Source organism: Zeugodacus cucurbitae, chromosome 2 (genome assembly GCF_028554725.1).
Source record: "Zeugodacus cucurbitae isolate PBARC_wt_2022May chromosome 2, idZeuCucr1.2, whole genome shotgun sequence".
Taxonomy (NCBI): domain Eukaryota; kingdom Metazoa; phylum Arthropoda; class Insecta; order Diptera; family Tephritidae; genus Zeugodacus; species Zeugodacus cucurbitae.
Genome location: NC_071667.1, coordinates 62,810,343 through 62,824,334, shown reverse-complemented (window position 1 = coordinate 62,824,334; position 13,992 = coordinate 62,810,343). Strand labels below are relative to the sequence as shown.

The 13,992-nt window shown below is 36.7% G+C and overlaps 1 protein-coding gene across 1 annotated transcript in view; it reads right to left on the bottom strand.

The window, feature by feature from the left end:
• Positions 1-13,992, bottom strand: part of LOC105213891 (homeobox protein homothorax) — a 249,552-nt gene that overhangs the window by 91,580 nt on the left and 143,980 nt on the right. Inside the window, exon 8 of the mRNA XM_011186990.3 lies at positions 1,178-1,225. Coding sequence (XP_011185292.1) covers positions 1,178-1,225 — 48 coding nt within the window. The remainder of the gene's footprint in view (positions 1-1,177; positions 1,226-13,992) is intronic.

The following is a 13,992-nucleotide window of genomic DNA, read 5'->3' as shown; positions in this document are numbered from 1 at the left end:
CGTCCTCAAATACCTGCTACTGTCACGTCGCTAGTGCGGCTTCAAATTTCAGTCAAACTCATTAAAGTGATCTTTTAATATTTAAACACTGCGGAACGCTGTGCCTTCGTTGTTACTAGTAGCAATTTGCGCAGATTCGCACACATTGTGGGCGTACACAGTTTACTCCACCCGTCTAATCGAACGTGATCGATCAAGCGAACGCGCGGGAGCCGTCAAATCGGCTGAAATTCCAATTTCTGTGATGACTTTTTATTGGCGACAACAACAATGCGCAGGGCGCGATGTAGACAAAGAGATAGATGTGTCGGCGATGACGTTGATGATGTTGCTGTTGATATTAAAGATCACCGGTTTTTTTTGCTTTTGTTTTCCTTTTCAATTCAGAGTGATGGAATGCGCTCAAGGTGTAGACAGTTGCTGTACAACCTCTTATGAGGGCGCGCGCGCGCATGTGTGTGTGCGTCGGAAAGTGGTCAGCGACGTAATCATGTGGACACATTCTATTGAACTGCGGCCGCGGCAATTTTGTAGCTTCCGCGACGGAGGTGGTTTTTTAATTAAAATTTAAGTTTATAATGGGTTTTTATCAGCTGGCCCTTCTTCATGTCTTAAATTAAAAAGAAATTTCTCATTTTCGGTGCGGCGTTGGTTGCGGTGTAGCTCTTTAGGTGGGCGTGTCCGGTACGCACGTACCATCAGATTAGCGCAGCTGCTTGTCGGCCGATACACGTTAAGTTTAGTATTTTAAATGAAAGGGAAACAATTTTGATTGATGTTACGCAAAGTGCTGAGCTTATGATGTAATACATGCTACAACAATGAAAAACGATAAATTCATTATAATTAATTTATGTGATTTAATAATGCTACCGTTGAGCAGATTTCATCACTAACTATCAGTTCATATATCATATAGGTGTACGTATATGCGCGTGCTGTTGTTGTTAATCGAGAATGAAAGTGTGCGTTGAACTTTTAAGCGGACGGAAATTAAAACCTGTTCCACAAATGTAGAGATGCTGCAACTTTGCATTGAAAATTGGGTCAAAAACTCAAATGATTTATATAATAAATGAAAAGATCGCTTTGAAAGTCAATATAGAAGAACATACATAAGTTAAGTTAAGTAATAGCAATAAGTATAGTGTTAATGATGCGATGAAATGTGACTTACCATCATATGTTAGTTCTGAAGGATTTAGTGATGATAAGAACTTACCATCTGGAATGAGAAGAAAAAGAAATTGTACTTATTAAAATATTTGCTTCACAAAAAGTTTATAATTTTGGATTAATTATTAAGATATATAAATAAGAGTAAAAATTTTATTATTAAAAAAAACATTAAGCTTTCGAAAAAAGATAAAAAAAATTTTGACAGTCACAATTTGTTAATTGCTCCGCTAAATTGATAATGCGCCCACCTCACATGCATTACCAGTAGTGGCAATGAAAATATCGGAGCACGAAAAGCGTTGAACACACGTTGATGGTGCAACTACGTGTGTAAGAAATGAAATTATACAAAAAACAACAAAAACCCAAAAAATATGGTACGTAGCCGCCATTGCAGTGCCGCGCGCACAACGAATGCGGGCAAGTGCGGGAGGACGACGAAATTTCATTTTGGACGACAGGTGATAAATAAATCGAATTCCATATTTAGGCTGCGGCGCAAAGTGATCCCTTTCAGCCTGAGCGCTGCACTAACTGACGAACTGCGTACTTGTTGGCGCACTGGCAGAGGCGCTACTCAAAGCTGGAAGCTGCGACTGTGGAGCCGCACCTACATACAGCGCCATTTTGTGTAGTGTTGCATTTAATTGTGCAGCAATGCCACACATAACTAAATAATGCTGTGTAGTGCACCTTGCGCGACTTGCAACAGCAACCGGGACAATCAATGTCGTCGTAAGCGACGCGCTGTGTTGGCGTTGATGAGGACACACTAGAAGCTGTGCGTTTATCTTTTGACTTTTATACGTCTTCTTTTTGCTCTCCTTTCAAATAATGTATTTTTTGTTGCCAGTGCGCGCGCGCATTTTTAAAAGGTGTTGCACAGTATGAATTGCCTTTTGTTCATGGCAGACACAAGCGACAGAGTTCCGAAAGAGTGCAAATTGCCGCCAAATCGAATACGCACAGTGACAATTGGTGGCGGCGGCGGCGGCGTGGCATGCAGTTAAGAACCTCGCTGTGGCAAGGTAAAACAGTGTGTTGGCATTTTCACATACGCCATGACCATGTGGATGGCGAGACACTATGCGCGCGCGACCGCATTCTGACATTAATTGCGGGTTAATTTTAAGCTTTGATTTGTGCACATTGCAACCCACAAGCGAACACGACAAATCAAAGCAAAGCGCTGTGGCGCACATAATGCGCTTGCACGCAAAGCTGTGGGGCGGCAACGGCGGCGATGTGGCAAAGCTAGTGGTGGTGGTGCAGTCAATTTAAATGCAAAATGATGCATGAACTGTGTGACGCGCTGCGGCCGCTGTGCCACAGCATTGACAATATTGACAGCGAAATTATTGCTAAGTGCGGTTAATTATAGTGATTTATTTGCCGATCAGTTGGCACGATATGCGGGCGAATGCGTCGTGTATTGTGTTGTCAGTGGCAGTCAATTGTTGCAATGAGTGCATAAATAAATGAGCGCGCAAGCGAGTGTGGCAACTTGATGATGAGTGGCGCAGTGAGCTGTTTGCTTAATTTCTTGCATTCTGCATTGCACTTTTATGTGTATGTGTATAGTTTTTAAGGTCGCTGAGATGCAACAGCGCTGATAGCCAAGTAAGTGGCAAATGTATGCATTACTTGCAACGCTGCCATTGCTAATTGCAACAAATCGCTCAATAATGGCAGGCTGCAAGGCGAACGTGTGCAGCATGATATACAGGTGTGGTAAGTAGTGCAAATAAAATACAAATTAAAACGAGTTAAAACAAATGTAGCAGCAGTAAGCTTGGACTTTGGCATATATATACATACATGCATTGAACTATCAATAACACTAATCACGTGTTATTAGCTGCTATATAGTATACTACATGCAACACATATGTATGTCTGCTTGCTAAGCTGTCAGTTGTATTACAACAATAACATCCGTCAGCAATCCATCGTCGCGTGCATGCCTGAGGAGCCTTCAAAATGTCTGTATCAACACGTTTTTCAATTGCAATTAAAATTTTTAGAACTAAAAAAAAATTGTATTCTAAAGCGTTGTTGTACATCAAAATATGCATGCCAACATGCATTGCCATACAGCAGCGAGCGTTTTGCTACGCGCTTACATATAAGCGCCTCAAATTAATGCACAAAAAAAGATGTGGAAAAAAACTACTGGTAATAATAATAATAAAATACAAAAACAAAATTTAAATGCTAATTAAGATAGCGTGCAACGCCACTACAATGCCAAACAACGCCACCGCTGTCCGCCCCAAGAAAAGCGTTCGCTCGCTCTCCGCTAATACGCTCAGCAGTATTTAATTACTTTTGAAAATTCAAGCAAACAAACCTGCCATTTGCAAGCACACACACATGCGCAACCGCTTCTAGTTGCAAACGAGCGTTTTATATGAGAATTTATTGGCGCACAGCTACAATTTGCGTTTGTAGTGGTAGCAATTTTCTGGCCAGACAAACGCGACAGACAACGAATGAAAATTCTTATTACTGCTTATTACTACAACAATGTTGCCGTTGTAGCTGTAATGCTCTAATGGACCTGTAAGCGTGTACTATGCCAGCGATTATGCTTGTTATTAATTTTTTTTTATTTATCAAGCATTTTGTGTTCCAATTGTTGTTATTGTTTTAAGTTTTGTCTCGTGCACTTTGTCGCTTGGTATTTGTCTGTCAGTCAAGACATCATTTTTGTTGTTTCTTTTTTTATGCATTACTATTGCTCATTCTGCATGTTGTTGTTGTACTAATACTAGATCCATGTCGTGTCTTGTGCCTTAGTTGTGGCAAGCAATTTGTTGTATGTCGTGCAGTTGTCGAAAAATTGTTGACTGCATTATGTAAGTGAATTGCTGCAGCAGCAGATGAATTGTTGTGCAGATTTACTGAGCGAGCAGTTAAATGTAAAAAAATATAAAAAAAATAGATAATCACACAAGCATTTTTACGAAGAGGCATGGCGGATATTTAGCTTTGTAAACAACAACAAAAAATAATACATATATATATACGGTACTTGTATATATTTTCACCTGTGCATGTATATTTTTGCACGTTTGCCATTATTTGCTACCTGTTTGAATGTCGTGTTTTATGGTAATTTTATTATTTTATTAATTTATAAGTTTATAATTTTACAAGTGGGCGCGTTGAAAGCGCCGCCCAAGCAAGATAAGTTATCTATTAGATATTGAGATAGCGCTTTGGCTGCTGTATGTGCTTGAATGTCGCAGAAAATTTGCTGAATTATAATGATAAGCCCAACTGCACACGCTAATCAAAATAGCTGAATAATATATACTCGTATGTGATTATATGCTAAAAGAGCATAAGTCGATTTCAGCTAGAGTTGTTATTTAGGTTTTTAATAAAAAATCTAACATATTTTTACAGTTATTTTAACGCTATTTGCAGGAAGAATTTACAATTATTATTTGAGTCAAAATATGACATCGAGTGTCGCATATCTTATAAAATTGTCAAAATTAACCAAAGTCGACTTAAGACATTTTACTCGAATATTAAATTAAGTAAGGCAAATTTATTAATAACATTATATTGTCATATACTAAAGTAGTGAGTAGAAAGAAAATTTTTTTGCAGAAATAGAATGCAGTAACAAATTTCATAGAGGAAGTATGATATAGGGATGTAGCTATTTGGAGCAAAAATTTAAAAATTTAAATTTTATGTTGCCCAAATAAATCTAAAATTTTATCATTTAAAATTATATGCAAGCAGCTGCAACTTCGAAACTAGCGGCTTTTAATAATTAACTTGTGCCCCTTACAGCCGTTAGCCCTTAACTACTAGCAACAAAGTATGCACAACAACAACAACACATGTAATTAAAACAGGCACATGCAATTGTGCATTTAATTATTGCTGTTGTTATTGTAATGAAGCACACCAAATTGGCGCTGTGGCATGCACCAACTAAGCAACGAGTGCGAATGGTATTTTATAGGCAAAATTGGGCATGCACACGCCACACACACATACACATGTAAAGAGACATTCGCAAAAGTGTTTAAATTAATCATATGCGCAATTTATCGTAATTATTTTGCAACTTTTCTAGCTGTCAACACTTTGCTATTCCGCTGTTGTTGTTGCTCTTTCGTTTTGCTGTTGTTGTCACTGTCGTCGTCGCCGCCGCTGTTAGTTGTCACTGCTTACCGCCGTTTGCTATTTGCTGTTGTCTGTTTCCTGTCAAGCGTTCTGCCAGTGTCCCAGAGATATGTAGTAGCATGCAACATGCCACTCACATATATACGATATATGTAAACTTTGTTGCTGCACGCAATTCATAGAAACATCGTTTTGTTGCACATTACATGTACATGTACATGTGGTATCGTGATTATTGCCACTGTTTGTCGCCGCATAAAGCGCTAATTGACAATATTTCAACGCAATCGCTGTCACTACTTGCCCTATTCCGCCATGTTCAATATGTGTATGATTTGCTTTCGTTTTCTTGGCAAATTCAACAAAAATGCATTTCATTCAAAATGTTGCACGCTGCACCACCACTCATTGATAACTTTGCAACATATGGTTGCATTTACATTCTAAGAATGTAAACACTCATTCATACACATAATTTTGCATATAAATTTATATTATTCTGGCACAAAAATATTTATTATGCGCCAGCACACAGACCTTGTGGTAATTAGTGCGCACTGGAATGAGGAAATTCTTGGTATCATATTTTTAAGGGCAATTAGTGTGTAGGGTGAAATGACGAAGTCGCAACAAAATGTTGCCTGTTAATTACATGCATATTCGTGAACATGTCTCTCATTTAAAATCTAATTTTAGAGATACTCTTATTTTGTTGCAAGTTGTGTTTTTCACAATTTTGTGCAAAGGTGGATGCTACGAGGTGCAAATAAATTCATCTTTAAGAAGAAAAATTATATAAACATTTTTATTTATATTTTTATAATTTTAATTTTGTTGTTTTTGTATGAAATTTATAATTTTCTAAAACTTTAATTTTTTTCCAAACTTATATATACCCTACATTATTATATATTTGCTTCTTTTCGCACTTTTAAAAATCCGCTATGCAGCGTGTCTCATAAAAATACACGAACAAGCTACTTCAACGCGTCCGACCAATCACTTGCAGTAGTGCCACAAGTGCAACAAGGCCAACAAACAACAGATCTATGCTATTGGCTAGCGAAAAAACGCGCATAACTGCAATTGTAGCAAGCATAAAAAATAAAAAAAAAAAAATAAAAAAACAATAACGGCATTAAATACTTTATTGTCAAATACAGGTATGAAGGTGTCGCATATAATATAAAATTTTTATTATAGTTTTTTTCAACCACATAATAAATATTTTTGTGTGTGTATATGTGTGTGGCATAAACTATTTACAAGCGCCATAAAAATTATAATTATTGCAGCAAGGGGTGTGGTATGCTAATGAAAAATATGGCTAAATACCACAATAAGTGATTAAATTACAATGATAGTGGCAACAAAAACAACAAAAGTGCGTTGTGGAGCAAATTTAAAATAATTGCAATTACGTGTGTGTTATTAAATTAAATGCGACAACACATTTAAAAAAAAAAAAATAAATATTATTTTATGTTTGCATTTTGTAGCCTGTTTTACTTTATTATACGTTTTTTCACTTTAGTTGCATGCGGTGCGAAAAAAAATGCATTTATGCACAAATTATGCAAATTCACATACAAAATGCTTTTTTAACCACAACACTTTTCCAAAAGCGCACGACTCATTTTAATTCGTTTTGCTATTTTATTATAATTTTATTTGTGCTACCTTTTTTTCTTGTTTTTGTTGTTGTTGTATTGTATTGTGTTGTGTTGCGGTTATTGCATTAATTTTATTTTTCATTAAAAAGCTTAACTGATAAGCGTATTATGTTTGTTATTAAAATTTTATATTATATTTGCATATGTTTGTGTGTGCCATTTCACATTGCGCTGTCCATTATTCGGCTGCTGAATGGTTAATCCGGCAGCTAAAAATATACATAAAAGCTTACATGTGAGCTAACAAAATGAAAAAGAAAAAAATTAATTGAAAAAAAACAATCAAAATAAATAACAAATAACTATTTGCTTATGACCGTAATTTCGTTTGCATTATTAAATAATTAATGTAAATAAATTATAATGGCAGCAAAAAAGTGCTACTGTAGATTACGGACAGCCTATCAAATGAAAACCTTTTAATGTTATTTCAACTTTTTTTCACTTATTTCCCTTTTTAATTTTATTATTTGTTTATATGTGGTTTATACATAGGTAGGTTGAAGTCGCCAAAATACCTCCCCGAGCTGATAAGCTAACCTATAGAGATGAGATAACTCAACGTATGGCACATGGCTGACTTTGAACGTATGACGGTGAAGGGGTAAAGAGAGAGGAAATAAGCTTTCATACTAAAAAACCAGTGTGCAAATATATATTAATAGATATAGTAGCAAGCGTTTAAAAATAATCTCGACAGAAACTTAGTTAATTTAGAAGCGAAAACTCAAACTTTAAAATTAATATATAATATTTTTGTTAGATTTCAAAAAGAGAAAAAACAAACTGTCTAATCTGCGAAATAATTATTTTTGGCCCACCATTTCAAAAAAAATGTAAAATGAAAAAGGCATAACTTTAAAATGTACAATTTTCATATAAAGTTCAGACGAAAAAATCGCCAAGACACCTATTTGACCCTCAAAAGCACACAATATAGTATAATTTAAATGTAACCAACACACCTCAGTGACAGCTCATATGTAACAGACGCGAATCACGCTCTCAAGGCGTTGCAGCGCTTGTCGTCCATTACATTTGGCACTAGCATTATTGCAATCGCCAGCGACTACTACGCAGCGCATTATCTGCCTATCGAAAGCGTTGAACCTGCATGCTAAGCAACGGTGTCTCACAAGCGCAGCAACCATGCCGCCGCCACCATCATCATCTTCATCCACACCACAATAACCGAATTCCTTAAGCAATTCTCCACTTCGATCGACGACGACTGTCACAGGTAAGCGGCTATTTGCTTGTGCTTGTATTTGTCAATGTGTTTGCTGTTGCCAGCCAAGTTGTTGTTGCTGTTGTTGTTGCGCTTATATAAAATATCCATCGATCTTGAGCGATCTTTCATTTTCAATTCAATTAGCGCTCGTTTGGAATTTATGCAAAAGTTGTTTGTTCATCAACACGGCAAAGTGCTGCAGAGACACTGACTACAAAAACAACAACAACAACAACAACAGACCATATACACTGTGCGCGAACAACAGTTCGTCGGAGTGCGACCCTGTTGTACCGATGAAGACGACGAAGTTGTCGTTCGCATTGAGGATAAAGTCCGCGCTTATAGCCAGGCTTGACGGCGCTGAAATTACCACATCACAGCGTGTATATACGTCCACAGCGCTTTCTACCATAACCATTACTATGGCATACTTGATACAACACTTGATCCTCACCTCTGCAGCGCTTGTCGGTTTTCGTACCATTCCGCTTGGAGCGGGCGCGCGCGTTGTATTCACTTTTCGTCTATAGATTGGCGCAACACTAAATGAGTTTTTTTTTGTCATCTTGCTTAGCAATGGCTTTTAAGCATTCTTTAGTGACTGTGTGTGTATTTTTAGAGTTGTATTTCTCTTATTTTACTGTCCGCTTTGGTTCGTTGCTTATACAAGTGTATATGTGTCTTTGTTGTTTCTCTTGTTGAGCGCGTCTTAAGTCGCGGTTTTTAGCCTTTTTGATTAGGTGATCATCGTAACGCATCACATGCCATGTTCTGGTGTTGTCCGCCTGGCTGCGCCTGCCACATACAACTGCAACACATACGACAACCTAGTCAGCTAGGTTGTCTGTGTCTGTCTGTCTGTCTGTCTGTCTGCCTCGTTTGGCTGTCTGACTGTTTGTCTGTCTCTGCGCGACGCACTCATTGACCAGCCACAGTCTCAATCTGTGTCCAGTACTAATGCGCTGCCCGCCACGCTGGACACAACGTCTTCGTTGTGGTCAAAACCATTGCCGCGATCTCCTCCTTCCCCACCGCCGTTGTTATTAGCTTCGTCTGTGCCTTTCTTTGTTCGATGTTTTTGAAAGCGCGTCGTTTGAAATTGTGTACAGGCTCTTTGCGCGGGCCACAAGTGCCATGTTAAGTTGCTTGTTGTTGCTGTTTGCAAGGACTGTTGCAGCTGATCTCGCTACGTATGTGTGCGTGTTGTTGTTGCAATCGTATTTTTAAATATGCAAATAGCTGTAAGTTCTTTCAGATTTTTATTCGATTTGTAGTCCATATTGTAGTTAGCTCATTTTGCCATGCGTTTTCAAGTGGTTTCTTTTTCGTTGTCTTGTAGTTGTTGTTATTAGCGTGCTCGGGTATTACTCCGTATAACGCCCCGATATGCACTTTGTTGTAGCGCTGGTTTTCTTTACTTTTATTATTGCTGTTGTTATTATCATTTTGTTGTTGTTTTTGTTGCTGTTGTTGCATTTGTGATGAAGTCAATGTCGAACTCCATTATAGCTCATTATCGCCTTGAGCGTATAAATTATGTTGATGGGATTTTTGAGTTGGCCATTTTCGTTATTGCTATTGTCGTTGTTGTTCTTATTAATGTATTGTAGCTGCAATGGTTGTAGCCCTTCGCGCTGCTTTTTACCTCAATTTTAACTTTGCTTATTTTTACAAACAGCTTTTTCAACTTTTTACTTAAGTCGCATTACCTTTTTCGTCTGTGCGCCGAGGTGCTGGCGCTTTTTGGACTCTGATGAAAAGATACATATGAAATTTGTATGGCTAATAATTTTATTATGCTTGCATATATGTACATATATATATTTAGTACATGAGAGCTGTGTGTATATTCATTAGATAGGACTGGTTGGGCAATTCATCGAATGAACTATTTTTTTAATAAATTCACTTATTCGGTCTAGAAATAAGCATTTTAATATATATATATATATATATGTATTAATTCTCATGTATTAACACATTTTTATAAAAGCATACATACCAACATGCAGCTCTTAATGCATGTACGGTACTCCCATTACCTTATCACTCTTATCAAAGCGAACTTAAGGCGAACATGTAAATTTACTTATGAAATGCTTTTCGTTATACTCTTTTATTCTGGCCTTTTGCCTTTTCACCGATTCTATGTAAATGCATCTTCGACATAGCCGCCGCCGCTGATAAGAAATGCACAAGTAATGTTATATATATAACATACATTCGATAGCTATAGCGAGTGCAACAACAAATTTCAGTTTAAATTGTGTTTGTGAAGGTTGTAAGCCGCGCACTTTTTTGTTGTTGCTGTTGTTTTAAATTATTGTTTACTTAGCGAAAAATATGTTATTTTAAGAAATTTGATTGTGATGAAATTATTATACTTTTGAATCTGGTGATTATACATATAGTATATGAAAAAACCCAATGTCTTTTCAAAGCCTTGAGAGGAATGTTTCATCGAACTTTAGTTAAAGATAACTGTTATTTTATTATATAGCCAAACTGTACATATATATGTATATTTTCCAGATCTGTGATCTCTCTGTGAACTATTGTAATATCCTGTCTTTTGCATTGAGCAGCTTGACAATTCAACCAAATTTTTATTTTCCCATCTTCTGAGGTTTCAAAGTATATCCCGTAGTTGTTGTCATCATTTCTACAGATATCATGTAGCTATGATTATCATTGCTTTTGGCTTGTAGGTGCGATCAATCAAGGTATGATCTTAAAGACTTGCGATTTAGCATTAAGGATTCTTGAATACAGCCGAGCTGCTGCTTAAACAAAGCTAAAATAATTTTATCGTCTATCTGAAAGACCCTTCGAATTCCAGACTGCCTACAGGTGTGAGTTCTTGAGAGACTCCTAACCAATACATATTAGTGTTTATTGCAATGCTCATATACTACTACTACTTCGTCCCCATCTCAATTCCATAGATTAAAATTGTTAATTATTTATAATGTTTATTTATATTCACACTCAACTGGATTTCAACATTTTCAACTTGACTGATTTGTAAGTACTTCATACCTCGCAGACATGCATGGCGTGAAAATATGATGATCCACATGCAAGCTCACTTCATATGTCCAAGCTATTTCATCAACATTGTTCTATTTTGCTTTATTGTCAGATTTGCATTCTTCCCCCATTTAAATGCACTTTATAAAAATGCATATCTTCGTTGAGTGTGGTGTGCGTGCATGTGCTACAATTTAATGTTCGCATCTCACTTTGCATATCCACTTAAAAACAATTTAAATTATCAGCAAAAACCCATATAAAGCTGCACTTTTTCATTTTGACCGCCGCTGTGCCACTCCATCGTGCTGGCGCAACTAGCTAAATGACCGTGGTTGTAATGGATCTGGATATATATATGCACGTGTTAGTGTGTGTATTGCGAAGCAGTCTGGCAAAAGCTAGACGTCAGGTTTCTTCACCGTCGCAACCAGTTGTTGTGGGGATCACAAGGAATGGCGCAACGTGCACAATTGGGGGGCGCTGAGCGAATTTGCATGCGCAATACGAGCGTTTGAGTTCAAACCGCGAATTATCAATTTTGCGCCAATTTCGCGCTAAAATAATTTTAGTCAACAAGCAGGCGCTTAACGTTTAGCGACCACTACTCTACTTATACTACGTTGGCTATTATTTGTATTTGTTGTTTTTGTTGCTTTCTGATAACTGGGTGCACTTCACTCACTATCACTGTTCCCATTGAGTGCAAGCAGTCCATCATTTTATCTGCTAAACCAAAGCGCCCTCCATTTGCTGCTGCGCTCTTGCTACCTTGGTTCCCCCAGTAGTTTGCAAGCATTTGTGCTGGAATTCTTTGCTGCTACACGCCAATTCTTACAAAGATTACATTGTTTCTTGTTGTTGTTATGCGGTGAATTTCATGCCTGTGTAAACCATTTGTAGACAATTTTGTTAGAACAACTGCTGGGACTCAGCGCAACGGCAGCTTCTCTGCATCCTCTCAACGCTGTTTAACGTGTTTTTTGTTTTTGTAGCTGTAATAGCTGCTGTTGTTGCCAGTCTTGTGGCGCATAATTTTTCAATCTTTCTAATGCACAGTGGCTGCTGTATTGCCAACATTATTAACAAGCAGGCAAAGATGTTGCACGAGAAAAAAAGTTGCAAAAAGCAGCTCTCTGAGGAAGGCAGCAGCAACTATGTAATTTCAATGGTGTATATACTTGACGCTTGTATGTACAACAACATGCCGCTGAGTGCACTTTCAGCTACGAAAACTGCACTGCCAACAACAACAACACCACCACCATTTCATACTAATGACTTTGTGCTGTTATAATCTGTGCAACAACTACAAGTTGCAAGTTGTTAGTTGCAAGTGCACTTTGCCTCCACCGGCTGGTATAAAAAGAAGCTGGCTGCAGCAGCTAATGGCAGCAACAAACTCAACTGCCGGTTCCTCCTAAAAGCTGGCAGATGCGCCTATGTCCGAAACTGACCAAATTGGCGCGCGTTTGCTGAGGAATTTATGCAGTGGCTAAAATGCGCATAACTCTGCGCTTGTAAATATGTGTGTTAGCACTTCATCTGACACTGTTTCGAATGTAAATATGTGTGAGTCGCAACAAGAAGATCTTCTCGTGCGAGATCGCAGAAAATGCTGGCTGTTGCACAACAATTAGCTGCAGCTTAGTTGCAATGCCAGTGTGGTTGTAGAATGTCAAAAATATATGTGTGTTCGCTAATGCGATTAAAATTTAATTAGAAATTCTCCACCTCAACTACAGCGCGCACTAATTTTGCTGTCAGCTTAAAAATGAGCTAAGATTTATGTAAGTATGTATGTGATTATGAAAATAAAAGTAGAGGAATATAATTGCTAAAGAAACTCTTATTAAAGTTAAAAATAATTAAATTTAAAATAATAGAAAATAAAAATTAAAAAAAAAATTAAATAAAATTTTCTTAAGTACTGATAAAAATTAAAAAAAAGAAAAGAATATAATTTAATAAAAAAACTAATATATCAATTTTTATTTTATCTTTTTCGATTTCATGATTTGACAAAAAAAAATCAAAATTTTTTATTATAATAAAAACTTGGAAATTTTTTGAAAAAAAAAAATTAAAATTTTTTGAAATATTATTTTTAATTTTTAGAAAATTTTAAAATTAAATTCTTTTTTTTAATAAATCAAAATTGGACAAAATGCTTATTGCTAAATTTTAATAACCAGAAAAGAATTACATAAAACTAAATTTGTACGGTTTCCTTTGTTTTTTTGTGCAATTTTCTCATTTGACCTAATAGACAAAATTTAATTCCAATAAACTTCCAGGCTTACATATATGTATGTATTTTAAACTTTCAAACAGCTTAACGCACATAATTGCTGTCACATTCTGATACTTTTTTAATTGTAAATTCATTGCGGTTTCGGAGGTTTTTTAATTTAATTAAAACACGCGAGCTAGCGCGTGGCAAGTGTGAGTGCGCGCAATGGTGTAACAGGCGTTGCACACCCGCGCCCACCAGCAACAATTATATTTTAGCTTTTAATATGCAGTTTTTTGTAACACTTTGAGCTGTTTAAATTAATTTGGTTTAATAAAAAATTATGCAGTTTGTTAATTTACAAGCGGCGCACCGGCTTGTGTCTTATTTATGTTATCAGTTTTTTCGTTGTTTTTTTTCTGCCCACGTTGGCATATTGAAATTTTAATGCAATTTGTGCATGTCATGCATGTTTTAATAAACATGTGAAATAA